The sequence below is a fragment of the Emys orbicularis genome, chromosome 4, assembly GCF_028017835.1.
Source record: "Emys orbicularis isolate rEmyOrb1 chromosome 4, rEmyOrb1.hap1, whole genome shotgun sequence".
Taxonomy (NCBI): domain Eukaryota; kingdom Metazoa; phylum Chordata; order Testudines; family Emydidae; genus Emys; species Emys orbicularis.
In genome coordinates, this window is record NC_088686.1 from 16963036 (window position 1) to 16986851 (window position 23816).

General features: G+C 42.5%; 1 protein-coding gene across 1 annotated transcript in view; it reads left to right on the plus strand.

Annotated features, from left to right (window-relative positions):
* The window catches only part of MTHFD1 (methylenetetrahydrofolate dehydrogenase, cyclohydrolase and formyltetrahydrofolate synthetase 1), a 58296-nt gene that overhangs the window by 947 nt on the left and 33533 nt on the right, over positions 1-23816 (plus strand). The window contains exons 2-14 of the mRNA XM_065402495.1: positions 6876-6935; positions 9048-9101; positions 9472-9608; positions 9829-9929; positions 10330-10466; positions 11913-12024; positions 16570-16697; positions 18579-18676; positions 19667-19840; positions 20566-20702; positions 21067-21113; positions 23037-23144; positions 23252-23326. Coding sequence (XP_065258567.1) covers positions 6876-6935; positions 9048-9101; positions 9472-9608; positions 9829-9929; positions 10330-10466; positions 11913-12024; positions 16570-16697; positions 18579-18676; positions 19667-19840; positions 20566-20702; positions 21067-21113; positions 23037-23144; positions 23252-23326 — 1368 coding nt within the window. The remainder of the gene's footprint in view (positions 1-6875; positions 6936-9047; positions 9102-9471; positions 9609-9828; positions 9930-10329; positions 10467-11912; positions 12025-16569; positions 16698-18578; positions 18677-19666; positions 19841-20565; positions 20703-21066; positions 21114-23036; positions 23145-23251; positions 23327-23816) is intronic.

Sequence of the window (23816 nt, forward strand, 5' to 3'; positions counted from 1 at the left end):
GTCAATTCTAGCAATCAGACTGTTATGTTGCACACACTGTACACAGAATGCTCTTCTCTTTCACTCCAAGGACCTGATAAGGATCTTAAATGTTATGTATGAAGAACTTCAGTCCTTTCTATTAGAAATTATAGAATATCAGGGTTGGAAGGGACCTCAGGAGGTCATCTAGTCCAATCCCCTGCTCAAAGCAGGACCAATCCCCAACTAAATCATCCCATCCATGGCTTTGTCAAGCCTGACCTTAAAAACCTCTAAGGAAGGAGATTCCACCACCTCCCTAGGTAACCCATTCCAGTGCTTCACCACCCTCCTAGTGAAAAAGTTTTTCCTAATATCCAACCTAAACCTCCCCCACTGCAACTTGAGACCATTACTCCTTGTTTTGTCATCTGCAACCACTGAGAACAGTCTAGATCCATCCTCTTTGGAACCCCCTTTCAGGTAGTTGAAAGCAGCTATCAAATCCCCCTCATTTTTCTCTTCTGTAGACTAAATAATCCCAGTTCCCTCAGCTTCTCCTCATAAATCATGTGCTCCAGCCCCCTAATAATTTTTGTTGCCCTCCTCTGGACTCTTTCCAATTTTTCCACATCCTTCTTGTAGTGTGGGGCCCAAAACAGGACACAGTACTCCAGATGAGGCCTCACCAATGTCGAATAGAGGGGAATGATCACGTCCCTTGATCTGCTGGCAATGCCCCTACTTATACAGCCCAAAATGCCGTTAGCCTTCTTGGCAACAAGGGCACACTGTTGACACATATCCAGCTTCTTGTCCACTGTAACCCCTTGGTCCTTTTCTGCAGAACTGCTGCCTAGCCACTCGGACCCTAATCTGTAGGAGTGCATGGGATTCTTCCGTCCTAAATGCAGGACTCTGCACTTGTCCTTGTTGAACCTCATCAGATTTCTTTTGGCCCAGTCCTCCAATTCATCTAGGTCCCTCTGTATCCTATCCCTACCCTCCAGCGTATCTACCTCTCCCACCAGCTTAGTGTCAACTGCAAACTTGCTGAGGGTTCAATATAAAGCCCTACTGAGGGTGACTGAATTATCTGCCTCTTTATCTTTATCTGTCAACCAAAGTACAAACCTCTTCACCAACTGGGGCACAAAAGTAGCTGACCTCTGTACACTGCAATCACCTGGCTTCAGATAACATCCTGACACTTTCATTTTGGCTGTTCCAGACTGAAGGATTGAAGCAGAATTGTACAAAACCACTTGTTAATTTGAAAGCTGTTTATCAGGCTCACTCGCCAGAAGAACATCCCCCAAACATCTGGAAGACTTAAGTTCATTCTTCAGATTATTAGCAGCTTGGATAGCATCAGCTAGTGTTACTGCACTGCATAGCACACGGATAGACTAGCCTTGTCCATGCTGTGCATGGTAAGAAATTGCAGGCCATAGTGTTTTCTAATCCAGCCGGTAATTTGCTACTGGAATAGCTTGTAGTTTCTATATCTGAATGAAGTAGGGCTTTATATTTTTGTAGCAGCTTGGCCGGGAGAAGAGCTTCTTTGTTATACATAGGATAATTATCTATCTCTTCAATCAGCTGATAAAATGCAGTGTCATAAGGTGGCTGTATTGTTGGAGTGTAACTAGATGGTTTTGCTTTAAGATTTGTTTCCCTCGAGTAGGAAGAAAGGCATGTTGAGTGGTAAGCTGCATCCTTGCCAATCAGGTCTTCCACAGATGTCTGCGCAACATGTCATCATCTCCTTGTTGAAGGGCTGCATCTCTTAGATTGGTTGCTTACTCAAATGTTTCTATTTTTAGAAGTGTTGTCTTATATTGTATGTGTTTTCTCTCACGCAAACAGTACCACAGAACCAGTAGTTGGAGGGCATGCTTGCTCCGCTGGCTATAGAAGCAGGTGACCATGATGCTCTCTGATCAGATTCAGAGTCTGTTTTCTTTCTTGGGTTCAGCACAACTGTGACGTGCTCAATTCATATTGTGTATTTCTGAAAGCAACTCCTATGTTAGGGTGTTGATGGCACATCAACGAGAAAACTCATCCAGTAGCCACCAGTACAATTCATCTCTCCTGGCTTCTGCTGCCAGCATCACAGACTTCTGTCCAGCTCTGTGGCTTTTGACAGTTTTGCATGCTTTTGAATTTATTGACAAATCACACATTTTTTACTTTTTTTTTATGTGGAGAGTCTTTTTTTTTTCTTTTTGATGTAAGCCTTAAAGGGCTTGTATCCTCCATGTCTTCATATACTCTAACTTCTCTGTAGAGGTAAAATCGCCAAGTATATTGTTAACATTACTACCACCATTTTTCATTTTGTACAAGTATAAGACTTGTGCTAAATTAGATACAAATTAGATCTATGTTAGTATCAAAAATGCCATTTTTGTTTATCAAGCACTTTTATTGAAGCCCAATATGAAGCTGTGTATTGTCATCTCTAACACTGATACTGACTTGTGGATAAGTGACACTAATTTAAAAACTAGTTTCTATACTATTTCAAACGCTAGTACTGTATGCATAGGCAATTACTAATTAAAACCTTCTGCCAGGCAGATTAGCTGCTATGTTGTGTATACAAAAGCTTATAACTGGAGAAGCATTACCAGGAATTCACGTACCTTTATATCGACCCACTATGCAGTACAAACTGTGGGCATGCAATCTACTGCTGGTGCTCAGCCTACGGTGTGAGACTGATCTGGTCAGCAAATTTCAATTGAAAATATAGAAAACTATTCTAATCCCTTGTAGATACTTTGACAGCTAAGAATATGCAATGTGAAAACATGTCATCTTAATATATTGCAAAATGTTGATATTTGCCATTTTCGCCACATGCTAAACAGCGTCATCATTTCTGGGGGAAAAAAACTTGCCTATGCAATGCCAATGAAAGTCTTTTAATACATTGTCATTTGATAGCTTTGAGCAATAAACACCACATTAAGGTGTTCAAATTAACTTAAACGTAAAAATCTGTAGTCAGTAATGTTGCAGTGTATTTGAAACTGCAAAAAATGATACTTTATTTTGGGGACCATTGTTTCACTTTGCCTACAGGTTTAGGGCACCATTTGACAGCTCCACATCATATCTCATCTAAACATACATAAAATAAGATTTCAAATGATATATGATGTGGGTGTGTGTAGAGTGGATACATTAAACCCTGAAAATATGGCCCTTTATGGAGAATTGCCACACGCCTGTTAGTGAAGAATTCCCCACTGATGTACCTCAGCCCTGCATTGTCTCAGAGAAATTCAGCCCTCATGGTCCATTCAGTCCTTGGCCTCGCTGAGACTTACAAGGATGCTAGATGTGATGGTGGTTTCTATGGTAGGTTTACTAGACTGGTGCCACCAGCCTGTTTCACATAGACTAGCAAACGGCATTTTACAGCTGCAAAACCTCATATCTATTAATAATCTCCTGAGCCATCTGTCTTGCAGCTGTTTGATTTAACAGTGCAGGGGGATTAATTGCAGGTGGGCAGGGAAACTCTTCCTGATCTGTGTAGATTCTCATGTATTTATCTCCATTTCATTAGGTTATATTGGGTACTATACAGGACCATTTTGTTCACGAACAAAATCTCAGGCTTTACACTGAAAGTAGAGTTTGAACATTCTCTTTCCCGCACTAAAAACAGGCATTTTCTATTTCTTCATGTCTCCCACTACCACCGCCACATTTTCTTCCCTTCTGCCCCTACATGGAAATGCCCTTCCTAAGCTGGTCTGCAAAGCTGCTCCCCAAACAATACACTTCTTAAGATCCATTGCTGATGTAGCTTCTCTACAAGAAATTAGCCAGCTGTGGGAGTTGGGGATATAGTTTGATAAAAATCAAGACAAGTGCCACTCATCACCATGGCCATTTTCCTTGTTTCCATGCCCCCCACCTTTCTTTAGACAGCAGGCTCTTCCAAGCAGGGACACTGTCTTTGTATAGGGCTGCCAGGTTTTGCTCCAGTAATACAAGTAATAATTATTGCCTGTTACAGCTTTATGTGGGGAGCAGAGTTAGCCATCTGTAATCCAATCATTAGGCAGCAGCATTTCTGGAGTTTGCCCTGTTGTCTACTGGAGTCTTGCCAGCTCTCCCTGATGTTATTCTTGCTACAGGGAGTCTTTCTTTGACAAATTAGGCTGGAGTATGCATCCTGCTTTCTGAAGCCTGGCAGCTCTGTAATGACCTGATACCAAGAATTACAAGCTTGTGTCTCACGTCACTTTCTCTTACATTCTGTGCTTGGCTTTGGTTATTTACAGCACAATGGTGTTGGAAAACTGTCAGTGGAGATTTTGAAAGAAACAAGTGGCATAAAATGCCCAATGCCCATTAGCTTGGGGCACCTTGCTGCCATATATGCCTTTGAAAATCCATAAAAACGCACCCATATATATGTATACACTAGGGCTGTCAAATTATTTTAAAAAATCACAATCACAAGATTAAAAAAAATAGTAGTGATTAATTGCAGTTTTAATCACACTATTAAACAATAATAGAAAACCAATTTAAATTTATTATACATATTTTTGGATGTTTTTCTATATTTTCAAATATATTGATTTCAATTACAACACGATGCAAAGTGTGAAGTGCTCACTTTATATTATTTTTTTATTACAAATATTTGCTTTGACTTTTTTTAAAATATTTTTTATAATGCATGAATGGGCATACGAATGTTTAGCATATCTGGCATGTAAATACCTTGCAACGCCGGCTACAACAGTGCCATGCAAATGCCTTTTCTCACTTTCAGGTGATGTAAATAAGAAGGGGATAGCTTCTTATTTGTTTACATTTATCTCCTGTAAATGTAAACAAACTTGTTTGTTTAGTGATTGGGTGAACAAGAAGCAGGACTGAGTGGACTTGTAGACTCTAAAGTTTTACATTGTTCTGGTTTTGAGTGCAGTTACGTAGAAAAAAAATTCTACATTTGTAAGTTGCACTTTCATAATAAAGAGATTGCACTACAGCAGTGGTTCTCAACTAGGGGTACACGTACTCCTGGGGGTACACAGAGGTCTTCCAGGGGTTACATCAGCTCATTTAAATATTTCCCTAGTTTTACAACAGGCTACATAAAAAGCACTAGCAAAATCAGTACAAACAAAGATGTCATACAGACAATGATTTTATACTGCTCTATATACTATACACTGAAATGTAAGTGCAATATTTATAGTCCAGTTGATTTATTTTATAATGATTGGTAAAAATGAGAAAGTAAGCAATTTTTCAGTAATAGTGTGCTGTGTCACTTTTATATTTTTATGTCTGATTTTTGTAAGCAAATAGTTTTTAATTGAGGCAAAACTTGGGGGTATGCAAGACAAATCAGACTCCTGAAAGGGGTACAGTAGTCTGGAAAGGTTCAGAGCTACTGCACTACAGTACTTGAATGAGGTGAATTAAAAATACTATTTCTTTTGTTGATCTTTTTTACAGTGCAAATATTTGTATTCAAAAGTTATAAGATAAAGTGAGCGCTGTACACTTTTATTCTGAGTTGTAATTGAAATCAATATATTTGAATATGTAGAAAAACATCCAAAAATATTTATAATACATTTAAATTGGTATTCTGTTATTGTTTAACAGTGTGATTAAAACTGTGATTAATCATGGCTATTTTTAATCTATTTAATTTGTTTTGCATTAATTACTTGAGTTAACTGCGATTAATTGACAGCCTAATATACACACATAATTAGACTTCATGTATATTAAATAGGCCCAACTTGCCTGATGGCCTTAATCAAGTAACTGGGTGTTTCATATATGAAATGAGCTCAATTCAGAATTGATATATGATCACTCGGCTAGCGGTGAATCTCTCCCAGTATGGACATCCTCCTGAAGCCCCCAGGAGCAGTGCAGTCAGGATCTTGAGCCATTGCTCCAACACTAAAGGACATGCAGATATATTAGTGTGTTTTGCATACAAGTAGCCAGGCAAGGGAGATGCTGCTTAAATATGTGCAGCGACAAGGTTTGCCATGTCGAGAGGGGCATCATCAGTGAAGTGAAGACCAGAGGTTTAATTGTGTGTATGTAATCTGAGCTCCTACTTTGAACTGACATAGAAGCCGAGTATCTGAGCTTAGATCTTGCTCTTTTCTGATGGTGGGGTTTCTTCCCTGCATGCTCTGACTCTGGTGGAAATTTGACATGAGCACATATCAGTATTGTATGCTGCCAGACAAGGAGGTCAAGAGTGACTTCTCTTGTCTCCTCACCATCTCAGGACCTCTACCCTCAATTAGAGGAAGCAAATATCTGGTGACTCTTTTAGTGTGGAATTGTTGTTGGTTTCACTGCATACAGAGCAGTGGTTCACATCAGATCTAGCCTCTGATAATTCGTGAGTCCAAAAACTCTCTTATATTTAAACTGTGCTTCGTAGCCAGTAACTCTACATAGCGTGTTCTGCACTATGGGAAGTTGCTGTTTTCTGATCAGTGATCAATAAGGCTGAAAGATCCTGGCAGTGCTATTGGGTATAAAGCTATGTCTGTGCTTGCAAGTCATGTTAATACATTTTAGATCTTTCTTTTTCAGGAAAGAGACTGGGCAGTTTTCTCTGCTTTGGAATGTACCATATTAAAGGCTTTCAAAAGCCATAAATGGCTGCTACTTAGAAAATTAGCCAAACTGTTTACCTATCTTTCACTTAAAAGGACATTTCCCATTAGCTCTGTCTGGCTGTATTCTTTTGCTATAGGAAGACTCTTGAGTCACGCTGTCCCTGTAATATAACTACAGTTGAACAAAAGAACAGTCATTCAAATTCAGATATATATTTCTGTCTGTCTGTAGCTCTGCTTTCCATTGTGATTTGTCTCTGTCCTTTCACCCTCTAGGTTGGGGATCGGGATGATTCAAATATCTACATTAGTATGAAGCTGAAGGCTGCTGCTGAGGTAATGCCTAGGTCATAACTTTAATTTTCTTCGTAAATACACCTCTACCCTGATATAACGCGGTCCTCGGGAGCCAAAAAATCTTACTGCGTTATAGGTGAAACTGTGTTATATCGGGTAGGGAAGGCTCCTTGTCCCCTGACCGCCCCCCGAGACCCTCTTCCCCTTATCTAACCCCTCAGCCCCGGCCCGGCACCCTTAACACGCTGCTCAGAGCAGCGTGTCGGAGCCGTCCCTAGAGGGGTGCGGGGTCCGGGACAAATCAGCCTCCCCACTAGTCTCCTCACCGTCCACCCAGCGCTCCCACCCACCTAGCCACTGCTCACCTCCTCACCCCACCTACCTGCCCTCTGCTCACCTCCCCACTAGTCTCCTCACAGTCTGTCTGGTGCACCTCCCTGCGTTCGCCCGCCTGCCGCTCTCCTGCTCGCCATCTTCCCGCCTGCCTGCCTCCTCACCCCGCTCCTGCCTGCCATTCACCTCCCCATTCGCCTCCTCATCCCGCTTGCCCTCCCGCCTACTTCCCACCCTTAACACGCCGCTCAGAGCAGCGTGTCAGAGCCAGACGCGCTGATCTGCCAGAGCACGCAGCCCCACCCCCCAGAGCGCTGCTTTACCGCGTTATATCCGAATTCGTGTTATATCGGGTCGCGTTATATCGGGGTAGAGGTGTATTATACACCCCACCCCACACATACCCGGTAATAAAAACATGCCTTTAAAGCCCTCCATATGGCTATACCTTTGCAAACCCCTAATGTAGACAAGCTGCACTGATATAAACTGGGGCTTGCACTGGTGTGGCTTACTCTGGCAATATCAATGTAGTTAGCTGGTGCAAATGTTTATAGTGTAGACAAGCTCTTAGTTTCCATGTGCCCACTGCACTGTTCTGTCCTCTGGCCTAGCGAACCCCTAGACTCCTGCTCTTTATACCTCATGAAGGCGTACACCTGCAGTTGCTTTATTTCAACTCATTGCCCTGCAGCCACTGTATGCTACAAAAACACCGAGGAGTCCGGTGGCACTTTAAAGACAGATTTATTTGGGCATAAGCTTTCGTGGGTAAAAAACCCACTTCTTCAGATGCCTGGAGTGAAAATTACAGATGCAGGCATAAATATACTGACCCGTGAAGAGAAGGGAGTTACCTTACAAGGGGTATGTCTACACTTACAGAGTTTACCAGTGTTGACAGGGCCAATTCTACCAGGGTGGATGTGGTTCACTCCCAATAACTGATGAGGAGGTGTCAATACAAAGAGAGGTAAAATTGCTTTTGTAGTGAACCAGCCACTCCCAGTCCCTATTTAAGCCCAAATTAATGGTGTTAAATTTTCAAATGAATTGTAACTCTGCAGTTTCTTTGAAGTCTGTTTTTGAACTTTTTTGTTCTAGTATGGCGACTTTTAAATCTGTTATAGAATGTCCAGGGAGATTGAAGTGTTCTCCTACTGGCTTTTGTTTGTTACAGTTCCTGATAAGGTAACTCCCTTCTCTTCATGTGTCAGTATATTTGTGCCTGCATCTGTAATTTTCACTCCATGCATCTGAAGAAGTGGGTTTTTTACCGACGAAAGCTTATGCCCAAATAAATCTGTTAGTCTTTAAGATGCCACCGGACTCCTCATTGTTTTTGTGGATACAGACTAACACGGCTACCAACTGATACTTATATGCTACAGTACACCCTGCCTTGTGGAAGGGGAAATTGGCTCCTGTTGTCCAAGATGATGGCTGATGTCTTGTTGCCTTTTGCTAGCATTCCAGAGCAGTGTCATTTTTGTCATTGCTAGTATAGCAGCTGCTATCAGGCTGAATTGCCATCCCATAACTAGAGATTCTCTTTGTTTTGTAACCTATGTTACAGTATGGGGCAATAAAAACAATGACAGAAAAGTTAATTAGGTGGGGTACTAATCTTGATCTTCTCTTCGGCTTATGTACTTCTGAGTAACAGGACTTTATTGCCTGTCCCTCGGTCAGACTAGAAAGCATGATGGATTCTATCACAAGCCTGGGCTGGAATGAGAGAACTGCCATGCTGTTTTTACATATTGCCTCTTACGTCAGTTAGAAAACCAGATCACTTCTGAGTTCTCTCTTTTGCAGATTGGGATCAATGCCAATCACATTAAGCTGCCAAACACTGCAACAGAAGCTGAGGTAAGTGACTTGGTCAGTCTCGTTAAGAAGCCCTTAATTTTGGTTTGGTATTAAAAAGATAAAATGTGTGTATATTTCTTTGACCTATGTTTTTATATAAAGAAACACTTGCCTTTAAGGGGTGACTCATGCAAAAAGAATAGAGATCACCAAATGCTGCAAATTTTTAAAGAATTTAATCTAGATGTTTCTGAAAAGACAAATCCACAAGTAATTTATATTTTTATATGGGAGAACTAAACATTTTGTATTTGTGTGTTGTTCCCAAATTATATCCAGCCAGATAATGCAACATTCAAGTACTTGCACCAGACTTGTTTAAATTTATAATTCTTAATGTTTTTATCCTCTCCCCACCTTAAATATATAGGTGCTGAGGTGCATCACTGTTTTGAATGAAGACCCTGCAGTTCATGGATTTATAGTACAATTGCCTCTAGATACAGATAAATCCATCAGTACAGAGAAAGTGACCAATGCTGTTACACCTGAAAAGGATGTAGATGGGTAAGCTGATTTTGCAGTTGGAGGGTAATTGTTTTAGCATACAACTTGCTCTCTTTCTTTTAAACCTATCCGCTTAAAGTAATGATTCTAAATTTAACAAATAACTTTAAAATATATAAATATTGGTGTTATGGAAACTGATCATTTCCCAGTTAGTGTAACTTTAAGATCCTATTCCTGGCACATTCATACCATTGTCCCCTCCCTTCATATACTTTAGGTTAACTAGCATCAATGCTGGGAAACTGTCCAGAGGTGACCTTGGAGACTGCTTCATCCCCTGTACACCCAAAGGATGCATGGAGCTTATCAGACAGACAGGTAAGTAATTAAAGTATATTTGGGGGGACTGATGGTTCTCCTTAGTCCTGTCCTCATTATTGATGAGTACATTGTGTGTCAGTCCCTTCATGAGCTGAAAAATTATGCTTAGTGTACAGTATATTATAGCCTTTTCCAAAAGCACTAGTTTTCCTCTGTCCCTCCACCCCACTAGGAAAGATTTCTTAAAGCTCTCCACCTTCCACTTCTTGACCTTCAAAGCCCCATCGCGTAGACAGCTGTGTTTTCTAGCCCAGGATGACTAATTGTGACTTTCCTAAGAGCACGGCTGGATCTATGCTGACTAATGGCTCTAGAATAAAGTTGAATTAATTGGCAGCTGGGATGTGCCCAGGTTGTTTGGACTGCTAACCTAAAACTGAATCTTATTATGTTTCAGGCATCCAAATTGCTGGTAAAAAAGCAGTGGTGATTGGACGCAGTAAGATAGTCGGTGCTCCAATGCATGACCTTCTACTGTGGAGCCATGCAACTGTAACCACTTGCCACACAAAAACTGCAGCATTGGCTGAGGAGGTAAGGACAGGGTGTTTATTTAGACCCTGTACAATATATACACATGCCTGTCTCTTTCCACAAATGAGTTTGCAAAAGCCTGTACTTTAGAAGCCGCCATTAAGATTAACTCTCAAAAAAGCTTTTCACAGAGGTCTTTAAAATTGCTCATGAGACTGGTCCCATTTTCCTGCTCAACAGCAAGAGTAAATCACAGCAATGGTGTGGTGGCTGTATTGCCACCTACTTGGATTTTTCCAGACAATTGACACGCTTCAGCGATGAAGCAAAAGAGTGGATGTGTATGAATGTAACACAGATCAGAAAAGCTGCAGTGCTCTATGATACTGTAAAACAGAACTCGGGTATTCCTATGGTGTTTAAAGAGGGGATAACAAAACTGACCCAACCTCACAAGGTTGTTGTTAGGCTTATTAATGGTTTAAGTGCAAAGTATTAATAAAATCTCAAATATAAATCTTCTCCCTTTTAATATAAAGAAAAATCAAAAAGATAACTACTTCCTATGAAAAACTAGATGGGGTAAAGTAAGTATTTAAATGACCCTCATAATCGATTTCTGTTTGCATCTTTAACTATAGAGCTTTGACCAGGTCTGCCAGACGTATCAATATGGTCTAAGTGAGTGGTAATGCCAAATTACAGTGCGTTTTGTGTTACGACCTCCTGAATGTTAAAAGAATAAATCCATAATAATGATTTGAGCCAGAAGACTGGGTTGCTAACACTGGTTGATTTAGAGGCATGTGCAGGAGGTATGGCTGATGGCTTTCTGAGATGTTCTGCCTGTTTCTCCACCCAACCTACTCTGAAAAGAACAGCTCTGCTGTAGGAAACTGTATGGGTTAACTTGAGGAGAAGAAAATGAATGTACAATAGTGTTAAACATGGGCTGGTACATAGGGTCCTTGCCTAGGAGTTGGGATACATGGATTCTACTCCCACCTCTGCCACTGACCTGCTATGTGACCTTGAGCATGTCACTTAGCTTCTCTGTTCTGCCCCCTTTGTCTGTTTAGGTTGTAAGCTCTTCAGGGCAGGGACTCTCTCTCACTATATGTCTGTACAGTGTATGTGCCAGGCCCAATGGAGTCCCCCTCCTGGTTGGAGCTTCTGTGTGCTATTGTAATACCAACAATAATAATAGATAGAACTCTGACCTGCATTAACAAAGATTAATGGTTATAAAGATCAAATAGAGTCAGCATGAGGTGGAAAGGTGACCTTCAGGTGCTCCTAATTTAACTCCCTGCCTCTGAATTCACAGTCACAATGTCTTCAAAGTAGCCATAGAAATATTTCCTTCCCACCCATCCCTGGGCTTCAGGGAGGATTTTTGTTTTGTGTTGGGGACACTGTTGCTTTTTTGAAAATGCAAATGACTAAAAGTAAACCAAAAATGACCTGCTTTGTATCTGCTGTAGTGACGCAGAGTTATTTTGATAGGTTAGTAAAGCTGATATCCTGGTGGTTGCGGCTGGTAAACCTGAAATGGTAAAAGGGGAATGGATTAAACCCGGTGCTGTAGTAATAGACTGTGGAATCAACTATATACCAGGTAAGCATGTGTGGGTGGGTGGGGGGGTATTACACCATTGCTGCATCTTGATGGAGACCTCTACTTAAACTTGAAGGACTATTGTCTTGAAGCATAATATAATTTGCAAACCACTGGAGGGTCTGGCGGAAAATCATCTGGCTATGGATTTTTGTCTAGGGTTTAATTTAACTACTTTTTATCACTTGTAAAGAAGAAACAGATGGTCTGGCTCATTCTGGTCCCCCTCCCCCCCCCCCCCCCCCCCCATTTTAAATCCAAGTTACAAGGTATTACATGATATAGGAAATTAGTCACAGTCAAGCTGTCACCATACCTACGCCCCCAGGGCTTTTAAGAAGGTAGCTTTATAATTGATCAGTCGTTTTGTTGCAATGTAATTATCTAATGGAAGGTAAAGACATTTCTCGCCTACAGCTCAGCTGTCTTGCCTCTTGCAGATGACATCTGAGTTGTTGTAGTTAAAAACATTAAGTCCTCTGCTTAACATAAAACTGCCCTTGCTATTTATTGTTTGATATATCTGTGCCGGGCCACCCAAACTTTGACAATCTGTCAGGAACCAAAGAGCCATGTTTGATTTGCATAAAACAAAGCAGATTGCAGCCTCCCCTGTTAGCATGTTGCAAATAAAAATACTATTGTGTTCCCGGTATACCATTGTCTTGCCATGGTTCAAGAGCTTGCGTGGACTGGACTGCATGTCTAAGAAGTTGGTCCTGATTTCCTTGATGATCACTTTTGTCTTTCTGACTTTAGAAATGTTTGGACCTAGCGCAGAATCACCTGTGGCAGTTCTATAGGCTGGCGCATTTGGGGAGATATGAGGCTTAGCAGAAAGTGCTTTAAAATGTATCCTGTGGAAATAATTCCGTATTGAACACTAGTGTTCAGTCTTGGAAGCTACAGAGTTTTGCAAAGCTTCCACCTGCTTCTCCCCTCCTCATCACGGGCTTTAAAAGAACCCCTGGGAAATGCTGTGGAACCTTTGGGAAACCAGGGTGAGGATCATGATGCTAGAGGGGAAACAGTGGCTGCTTTGTCCGCTTCTCCAAGAAAAGCTCTTCCCAGAGTATGCTGCTGCTGGCCCATTGTCTGAGATTAACAGAATTCCTGTGCTCTGAATGCTAGGTAGAAAGTAGCACAAACTGGCCTCCAGTGTATATGTAAGTGTTCCCAGCTAGATACACCTCTACCCCGATATAACGCTGTCCTCGGGAGCCAAAAAATCTTACTGCGTTATAGGTGAAACCGCGTTATATCGAACTTGCTTTGATCCACCGGCGTGCGCAGCCCCGCCCCCCCGGAGCACTGCTTTACCACGTTATATCCGAATTCGTGTTCTATCGGGTCGCGTTAGATCAGGGTAGAAGTGTACCTGCAGAGAATGTGAATTGCAGCTCTGGGATTGAGAGAAAGCTGTTTGGCCTCTGCACTGTGTATTGTGTATTATAACTGGTCTCCCTAGGTGGGGAGGGCTGAGATGCAGCAAATTGTGGCCCAAAGGATGGAGCTGGGGGGAGTGGCACCTCATCTGCATTGTTCCAGCCCTGCAGAAATCCTCTGTGCTGTGGAGAGGGGACAGAAGAGCAGTATTGGGGGTGGGCCACAGAATCAGCATAGTCTTTGCCCTCTTTCAAAAAAATCCCACAGGGCACTCTTGCTTACACTGCTTCCTTTCCACAGTTTGGAACCCTCCTTTAAGGGGTAGTTCTAGGTCCTGGGGAGCCTCTATTTGTGTGGGATGGGAGAGCTGGAAGATGGGGTGTATCAGAGATCCCCTGTATTGGGTGTCCTTGAACCTCAGTAGACTATTTGGAATCCATGAGTTTAGGAATTGGACAAGCAGATTGCTGCAGCCAAGGAGAAGACCAATCAACACCCTGCCCTGGCCTGCTAGCAAGAACTTCAAGGAAACATTAAGTAGATGCTTGCATGTCCCTGTGCAGAGCTAACCCACTGGGGAATCAGTCTGGCCCTGTGAAATTGTACAGCAGTAGCATCCAACGGCGAATATCTTTACAACTGACTTTCAGAAGAAGAGCTCTGTGTAGCTCGAAGGCTTGTCTCTTTCACCAACAGAAGTTGGTCCAGTAAAAGATATCGCCTCGGCCACCTTGTCCTTCCAGGTGTTGAGTCTTTTATCCTGACGTGAGCAGTTCACTTTCAGGTGTGCAGATTTGACTGTGTACTCTGGGAAGGGGCCTTGTAGTCTCATATCTATAAAATGCCACCATTTAGTTTCTTTGACCTCTAGCTATTGAACTTTTTTGTCCTCTGATATTTGAGCAGTGAAGAAAATCTGTTGTATGTTTAGGAAGATGCAGCGTGTGTGTGTGTGTGTGTGTGTGTGTGTGTGTGTGTAAAGTATAGTGGAGAGGTGGGTTAGAGGATGTCTGGGGGAGAACAGACAATAAAAGATCCTCTAACTGACCACTTCTTGAAGCACAAGAGGGAAAATATTTTAAAGCTGGTCAAATAGTCACCATTTCCTCTTCATTTATATTATCTTGCAGACTTAGCTTCACAATAGAGAATAAAATGTGCTTCTCTGGCTTGCCTGTGTATCAGACCCAGATTAGGATGTTTTGTTTTGAGTGCATTATTTATCAATTGTTTGATTTTGTTCTCAGGGACTGAGGCTTTGTTGCTGGTATGATTTGTAGTCATCCTTGGCATCCTTAGAAGAAAATGTAATTACATTATTTGCCGTTTGCATTCCTAATCAAGTTGCGCTTCAGGATGGGAGGCTGAATTATTCTGCAGCTCAGGCAGCAAGTTTGCAGATTACTAACAGTTGCTGTAGAAACAGGATTTAACAGCCATGACATGGTTCAGGCTTTGAACACAAGAAGGAAACTTGTCACTTAACACACAAATGTAGCAAAACTTCAGAACTGCTAGTCGTCAGTAACAGTGGTTGTAGAATTAGTGTTGACTTTAGTTGCTTTTGTTTTGACTTCCCTTTCAACTTTTCAGTCTCCTGTTGTTTTATATATTTGTTCATAGTATTTATGTTAAAGCTTTTGATTATATTCTGTCCAACATTCATGTTGTACAGCCACATTGAAGTGCATGGAGCTGCACAAGAGCAACCGAGGGCGAAATGTGGCCCTCTGGTTATAATACTGCTTAATTGAGATTTCTTTCTGGTTTATTAAAAAATTAAACATTTCTGATTTCTTGCTTTGAGATAAACTGGGAAGTGTAAACTTCTTTCAGATCAGATGTTTACATCCCTCTTCATGTAATGTCCTCTGCGTTCTAAATCACTGAAGTAAACATCCACCACTCTTGCAGAGAAAGTGAAAGCCACCATTTTGGTGTGCTAGACCTAAAATTGAGTTCCTCTGCTGAGTAGGTGAATGAGTTCTGTCTCCAGACAGGTGAACCTCCCTGCCAACCTCACTTAATGCACAGTGAATTAAAAAAATCCCAAAACATATTGGCTTCTGGACCATTTATTTATGGGGATGGGTGGGGGGTGGTGATTAACCTTTGCCAAATAGAGAAGAGAGACTTATTAGAGAAATAGAAATTTAAGATGTTTAAATGGAGGAGGGGAATTAAGTTGTATTTCAAGTTTAATTTGACTGGACACTAATCTAGTGATACTGCAGTATTGCTGGCCAACCATTTGAACAAAGCAAGAAACTGGGCGGGGGGGGGGGGGGGAATGGAAAACTCTGTCCTCTCTCTAAGGAGTGGTGAATTTCTTCAGTGTAAGTCAACCAGTGTATGGCATGATACTTGTTCATAATGGTTGAAGTGTAACTTGTGTTATAAAGTGGTGTATTAGTATTCAGTTTCAGCTCCTGTGTCGTTATTTATAGCGTGCTGGCAAGATTAAATGTTCTACCTAATTCCATCTCGTATTTTCAAGTCATGTGCCACACTTCATAGTATGTAATCACTTAAGTGCAGAACAGATCAGAGCCTCGGCTTGCTCTGAAATGCAGGAAATCTAATTTAACCTAAATATGAAGAGCAAAGGGAAATGTAGCTTCTTATTGCTGGAAAACATGTTCCTCCCCCACCCCTCACTGCTTCCAGTCTGACTAAAAGCTGTACTTCCAATTCAGGACAATTTCCAACAGCAGGATGGGGGGCTAAAGGAGTTGGTGGGTTTAGTTCCACACCTCAGCTGCCCCTCCTGCTCCCACAAAGCCAGGACTTTGTGAGCACATGGTCCCTCCCCTTCCCTTCCCAGAAGCACCATGTGATCTGGAGCCTTCTATGAAATTTCCCAGGTTACGTGTCCCTTTAAGGAAACCCCAGCACCCTCAAGGAAGTAGAGACTGCCTGTGTTCTACCTGGTCTCTTGGTAGATAGTGCTATTGATCCAGTCTGAGTTCACAAGCCCTAAAATTACCCTTTGGGAAACAAAGAAATCTAGCATTTTCCAGCTTGATCATTTTATCTCTTTGCTGCTTGCCGTGTGGCTGAACTTTTATTTCGATGTGTGCGAGCCCTCGTCCCAGTGGGAGTTCAGTCTCTTTTGTTTCAGTGAAATGCCCTGTGCATAACTTTATCTCCCCCTCCCAGACAGTACAAAGCCGAGTGGGAAAACGGTAGTAGGAGATGTGGCTTACAGTGCAGCAAAGGAAAGAGCTTCATACATCACCCCCGTCCCTGGCGGTGTGGGACCTATGACCGTGGCCATGCTAATGCAGGTATGTGAACCGCAGACAGAATGTGTCCTACCTGTCCTTTTTGTGCATTTGTATGACTAGCCAACTAACACACAGTAAATAACAGTGGGCATTTCTGGGGGTGGGTGAGTGCCTGGGAGAAGTTAGGCTGTGTGCCACTGGTCAAACATCCCACAGAAATGCCCTACACGGCTTTGTGTGTATGCTACTTGTGTGTGTTTGAGGTTTTGTTCGCTGTCTCTTTGCTTATGACTTCACTGACACGCATCATGTTACCTAATGGGATTTGTCCCAAGAGTTGAGTGATTTCCCATGTCACTAGCCTGGTGCCTTGCATGCCCTCTTCCTGATGCTGTGAAAAGCAATCCAGGTTTGCAGTGGGCTTAATTTGCTAGAGTCCTGGCAGAGGAAAGTCATCGTCCCGTCCCTCTCCCCCCTTCCCCCCCGCCTCCAGAGAAGAGTTTCAACAGTGCAGGGGGACTGCAGCTCTAGCTTGTTGGGAGATGGCTCATGACTCCCAGGAACAGGGCCAGATTTAGAGACAAGTCGCTGCCTGGGGCACCAGACTTGGGGGCACGCCGGGCTTGGGAAGCTGTTTTTGTTAGAAGCAAAAGGGAAAATAGAATGTTTGAAGTAAAATGTTTCAGGTATTCTGTATGTGGATTCCCTTTTCACTAACCTAGAATGTTCTGGACCTTTGTAGAATCTCATGGAACCTTCCAGACTTTCTGAGAACTACGCTTTCCTTGAACCTCCTAGAATGTTGTCAGCCAGGCCCTCATGGGTATATAAGGGGCGGGGAGTCACCAGTCAGTCAGTGGGATATAAGAATGAAGTGAGAGCCCCAGCTGCAATATTGTGAACCTTGTTTTATTGTGCAATTGCGAAAGGGTACTTGTGTTTTAAAACTCGAAGAGTGTAGGCAGCGACTAATAAAGGACATATTTAATGGGAAGCTGTGCTTCAGTTCACGAAGGTAAAGGCGAGAAAAGCGACCTTTTGAACTAAAGGACTAGGGTTAACGTTCTAAGGCTGTCACCTATTGTACCATTATTTAATATTGGTCTACCCGATCGTAGTGCCCAGTTCGATTTCTTCATGTTAGTACATTTCAGTTATTCTTAAAATTAAAAAGTTTCTATAAGCTTAAAGGAAATGAATAATTTTATTTGCTTATATATGGCATGACTAAATACAGATTTACAGATCCTAGTGTGCAGATTTATCATATGACGGATAAATCACGCGTGCAAATCATGCATGAAAGTCGTGAAATGGGCTACAAATGCAATAAAAATTTTAACAAACGGAGGGTGGGGTGCTGAAGTTGCTCCTTGCCTGGGGTGCCATTTGGCCTAGGGCCGGCCCTGCCAGGAACCCAGAGTGCCTGGAAAGTGGGCTGAACAGGCTTCGCTGGTGGGGCTCTTAGGGAGCACTAGCTGTAATTTTAAAACAAGCCATGAGGTGGCACAAGACAGATAGCAGTAGCACAGCACCTGCCTTCAGAGGCTGCTCAAGACAATCAGCCATCCTAGGCAAAACTTCAGTGTGGCTGGGTCAAATTTGAGTGAGTGACATTGCAACCGAGCGTACAGGGTCACAGCGCTGCTCAGGTTTGGCCCCGCCACCCTAGGCAGCTGCCTGGTTTGCCTACAGCTACAGCGGCCCCTGGCTGCCTTTGGGGGAGGGGGGAGGCAATGGGGGTGGGTGGGGAGGAAATAAGTCCAGTGAAAGCATTTTAAAAAGTCTCATTGAGAAATTTAAATAAATGGCTTTAATCAGAGCATTGGTCGCTGTCTGAGATAGAAGGGAGGGGCCTGGGCAATCCTTTCTGAACCTGTGTTTATTAACCAACGTGTTGCAACATTTGTGACTAAACTGAGCCTTTTTATGCACGTTTAGAGCACAGTCGAGAGCGCACAACGTTTTCTAGAGCAATTCCAACCTGGGAAATGGAGCATCCAGTACAACCAGCTCAGCTTACGGACTCCTGTGCCAAGGTAACACTTCAAATAAACTACTGCTGGCTATCTAGTAACGTCATGTTTCTGTTCTTTGTTTTCTCTGGGGCTGTGTATGGGAATTCCCATGGCAGGTTTGTACGCAGGAGGGTAACTACTTGAGTTCATTCTAATTTTTAAAATTCCCAGCGTTTTGCAGAGGAAAGCATTCCAGTCCAATCCTGCAGAGTGACATGTGCGACCAGGCTCCTTTGCCTGTCTGAGCCCCATCGGTGGCATCAGGGCTCCAGACGGGCACACATCATGCTCCAGGACAGAGGCCTCGTTGTGTACAACGATGCAATTTATGGTATTGGCCAATATGCAGGTGGCAACATGGTAGTTTTTAAAATATGGATAATTGTATGATAATGGCAGGCAATGATGCTGCTACAGAGCAGTACTACTAGTACCTACATAGCCATTTACATATGGAGACCCCAGTTCAGCAAATTATTATGTATGGTCATAGGTCACATTGACGGACTTCAGTGGGACTTAAGCATGTGCTTAAATATTTTCTTGAATCAGGGCCTCAAAGCTCTGTACAAACGCTAATCTTCTCAGCCCTCTTGCAAGCCAGAGACTGCTAGGGCCAGTTAGATGCATAATGGCTGAAGCAGCAAGTAACAAGATGCCTTCCTTTGCCTTGGGAGAGCTGAAGTCTGAGATAACAAAAGCACCTTGAGATAAGAGTTGTTGAATTAGATCTCCTGTTAATAACAAACACTTGCAAGTGTTTGAAATGTCACAGGAAAAACTAGAAAATTCCCAAGTAACAGGCATCAGTAGCAAAGCTGACTTGGGAGATGCCCTTACCCATACTACAATGGGCTGAGAGGACCTCCTTGTGCAGATTAACTTCTTTAGCTGTAAAGCTTAGAGATTTCAGTTTTTAAATCCTGCATTGGGTGCTTGTGGGCTATACCTGTTGGGAAGCAGGCAGTTTCATGCTTCAGCAAATTAGATTCACCTCCTTTTTTCTTTAAGCGACATTGAGGTATCTCGATCTTGCGTACCCAAGCACATTGGTCATCTCGCTAGAGAAGTTGGCTTGCTCTCCGAAGAGGTGGAGCTCTACGGTCAGACCAAAGCCAAAGTTCTGCTGTCAACTCTCAAACGCCTGAAGGACCAACCAGATGGCAAATATGTTGTCGTAACAGGGTAGGTTGTTCCTTCCTTAAAGGTGATATTGGGAAACGTGGTGTAGAATTTCTGGGGGAGGGTTTTGGAGTCTTGCTGCTTTGCCCTACAGTTTTAAGAATGTTGGAGGCAACTTGGAGCAATTCATAGGAATTGGATCAGACCCAGAGTCCACCTAGTTCAGTATCCTGTCTGACAGTGACCGGCACTAGAAGCTTCAAAGGATGGTGTAAAACCGCTGCAGTAGGATTAAACTGGCTCCACACTTGGGGCTTGTCTGCACCGTGCATTTGCCCACACCAGAGGGGTGTAAATTTTAGTGTGTGACATGCTAGTATGAATTAGCTGGCCTGTGTGCACCTTGCTGGTGAGCACTAGAAGTTCCCTAGTGCATGTTATCATAGTACTGTTTGAAATGGGACTGTGTCAATACACACTAAGGTACTTCTAGTGTTCACCAGCAGGGTGCACACAGGCCAGTTAGTGCACGACACACTCGTGTGAATGAAAATTTACACCCCTCTAGTCTGCACCAGTGTAGACAAGCTCTAGGACTCCTCCTGAACTCTGACTACAAGAGGCTGTCTTGAGCCCTGAAACGTGAGGTCTTATATCCCTTCCAAAATATGTGTTAGTGTTAACTCTGGATAGTCTTTGTTATCCATTAAACATCCAATCCCATTTTGAATCTTGCTAAGTTCTTGGCCTCAAGTATTCTATTGCATGTGCGGTGTTGTGTATTGCAGCATAACACCCACGCCCTTGGGAGAAGGGAAAAGCACCACTACGATAGGCCTGGCTCAAGCCTTAGGAGCACATCTCAACCTGAATGTGTTTGCCTGCGTCCGACAGCCTTCTCAGGGACCAACCTTTGGCATAAAAGGTATGACTTGGCAGCGTCCTATTGATCGCCGTTCATGCTGGATAGAAGAGTAGCAGGGAAGGCACATTCAGCCGATGGGTGTTCTAGAAATTTCAACTCTTAGGAGAGAGTGTTTTCTGTTTCTGTATAGAGGTGCGTAATCCCCACTGAGGTCATTTAGGGTTACACAGACATGTGGGGGGAGAATCTAATTTCTTTAGAAAGAAAGAAAGTTTTGGATATACTCACGCTAAATGCTGTGCTGGATTTCAATCATACTTGTTCAATAATAAAGACATTTTAAAAATGGCTAAGCAAATGTGCTCAAAGCTAAGGAGGCATTAGTCAGCATGGTTTGATTACTTCCTTCTATGCCTTTTTATAGGTGGAGCTGCAGGTGGTGGATATTCGCAGGTTATCCCCATGGAGGAGGTAATTTTGACACAAGACTTTATTGACTGTGTAATGTTCAACCCTGGTGAGAGCTGCTGTAGTCAGTTAACTTCTTGGAAATCTTCTTGTTTGTAGTGAGATCGAAGTCTGAGAACGGGTATTGACTTCCTTTCAGCAAAGCTACTTTAAGGACAGAGGGAGTTAATCTTTCATTGTTTTAAATGGAAGGCTGCGTGGGTCAGTGGATAGGGTATAGGACTAGGAATAAGGAGAACTCCGTTGCCTTGCCATTTCTACCACTGACTCACTGCATGACCATAAGCAAATCATTTTAATTCTATATGCTTCAATTTCCCATCTGTAGCGTGGGGGTAACAATGGCCCTCCGTTGCAAAGCACTTTTAGATCTAAGGGGGAAGAGCGTAGAGTAGCACTGTCAATGACTGTTTACACTCTCAGGAACACACTATTTCTGTGTGCTACTTCTACATAATGATGTCTGATGATTAATATACAATGGGTAAGGGAAACTTGGAAAGCAGTAAGGCCAAGACGTAGCAGTGCTAGTGGCCAGCAAATTAGACAGGAATATGCAATGTGATAGGGCAGCAGCAAAGGTAATATGATTGATTTGTTTATTGGCAGGGGGCGGGGAGAGGCTGCATCCATACACATAGCATCGCAGGGCATGGAGTGAGAAGGCAATGTCTCTTGTGTTACTGCACCTAGAATATGATATTTGCTCTATGAGCTAGTATAGTGACACACTGGAGGGCATTCAAGGGAGATCAGCAGAAATGATAAGGGGACTATAGGGAAAGATTCATGTGTCCAGTCTACAAAAGGTGTAAATGTGAAGGCGGGCAAAGATTTAATTAGCATGGTGCTGAGGGGTATATTAGTGAATTCAACGAAGGAAAAATAATCTCCCAATGGAAGCTGTGGAAGCCCAGTCACTTGGGACACTTAACTAGACTGGCCAAAACGCTTGCCCATATACAATAATAAGGAACAATCCTGCTGTGGCTTGAAAACAGACTAGATAGGTAAGATCTGTCTCTGACCTCTGTGGTATTAAGACCAATTCCAATCGTGTGGGTTTTTTTTTTTTTTTTTTTATAAATCAAAACATGATCTTTTTTAAAAAAAATTTGCAAGTCTGTGGAGCTATTTATCACAGTACAGGCTCAGAGATATTGGTGAATACCTTTTGCAAGCAATCTCCAGCCCAGGAAGAATTTAGCTGGTAGAGAACATTAAAACGAGAGGTGCAAAATAAGGCAATAAGCAATGGCACATATTTGTGTATTAGAATAAGATTGGCTCTGGTGATTAGTACGTCAGTTACTCTGTTTTTCAGCCGTCTGTCCGTTTTAAGGCCTTAGTAATTGAGGTTTCTGGAGTCTATGGGATTAAGATTTTATGGCTCTTGCTGTCATCTCTTCTGACTTTTCTAACACCATCTCCCTTCTTCATTTCACTCCTGGTATGCATAATTTCCCTAACTGCATCCCCTTCTCCCCCGCCTCCATTTTTATATGCCAAGCCCAGAAGAAGCAGATGTAAATCCTAACCTCTAATCCCACTATGCTGCACAAATCAGATCATGTGTCTGAAATGAAGGTATCAACAAAGCAGTATAGCCATGTTTTTCCATCGTCTGTGTGAACCTTCTCTTGATGATCCTGGCAGAGCTGGGGGAACTGACTTTTGCATGAGAAACTAATTTTGAACACTTCGTTCAGGAAGTTTGTAAAATGACATAAATGTGGGGGCGGCATGTTTCTGTTGTAGATGAATTCCATCTTCTGTTCCACACATTGCACAGTGCAATTTCCTCCCGCCGCTCCCCCAGTAACATTGCTATTAATATTTCTCTTTCCATCTGGCTATAACAAACTACCAAAAAAAAAAAAAAAGTAAAAGAAGGGTGAAATAACTGATGTCCATTTTTTCCTATAGTTTAACCTCCACCTGACTGGTGACATCCACGCCATCACGGCAGCCAATAACCTAGTAGCTGCAGCTATCGATGCTCGTATGTTCCACGAGCAAACTCAGTCTGATCAGGTAAGAGATGACGTGGTTGATTCCATTCTGTGTTGTGTTGAGCACAGTCTATTTTGCCAAGATTTTTTGGACACCCTGCAGCTGCTAATTGTTTCTCATTCTTCAAGGCTCTTTATACCCGCTTGGTGCCTTTGATCAATGGCGTTAGGAAGTTCTCTGATATTCAGATCCGAAGACTGCAGGTGAGTTGATCAAGCCTGTTAGGTTTCTAGTGCTGTTCTGTATGCATCGTCTTTACCCTGTGAAAAGATAAATTACAAAAACCTTACATTGGTCTGTTGGTATTTATTTATGCAGCATGCAAAAATGCATTACCCCACAATCCAGCTCAAGGACAGGGCTGTGACACGTCTTTAAGAGGTTTCAGTCTAACTTTATACACTATTAAGCGAATGAGTAAACTACACAGAAGTTAGGAAGAAACAAGGGCCCCTTATAAATAATCTACTGTTATTTCAGTGTCCTTCATGCAGCATAAGTCAGAAATAAATAGTCCTTGCCCCAAGGACTTCCTTCAAATACACAGTCATGACTGAAGATGAACATTTCCTACTGTGGTATTTATTGTGGCAGTGAACACAAAAACACAGCCTTCTGAACGTGAGCGACTGGAAATTGTATTTTAATACAAACTGAGCAAAAAAGGAGAGACGTGCTTTATTTTCACATTCT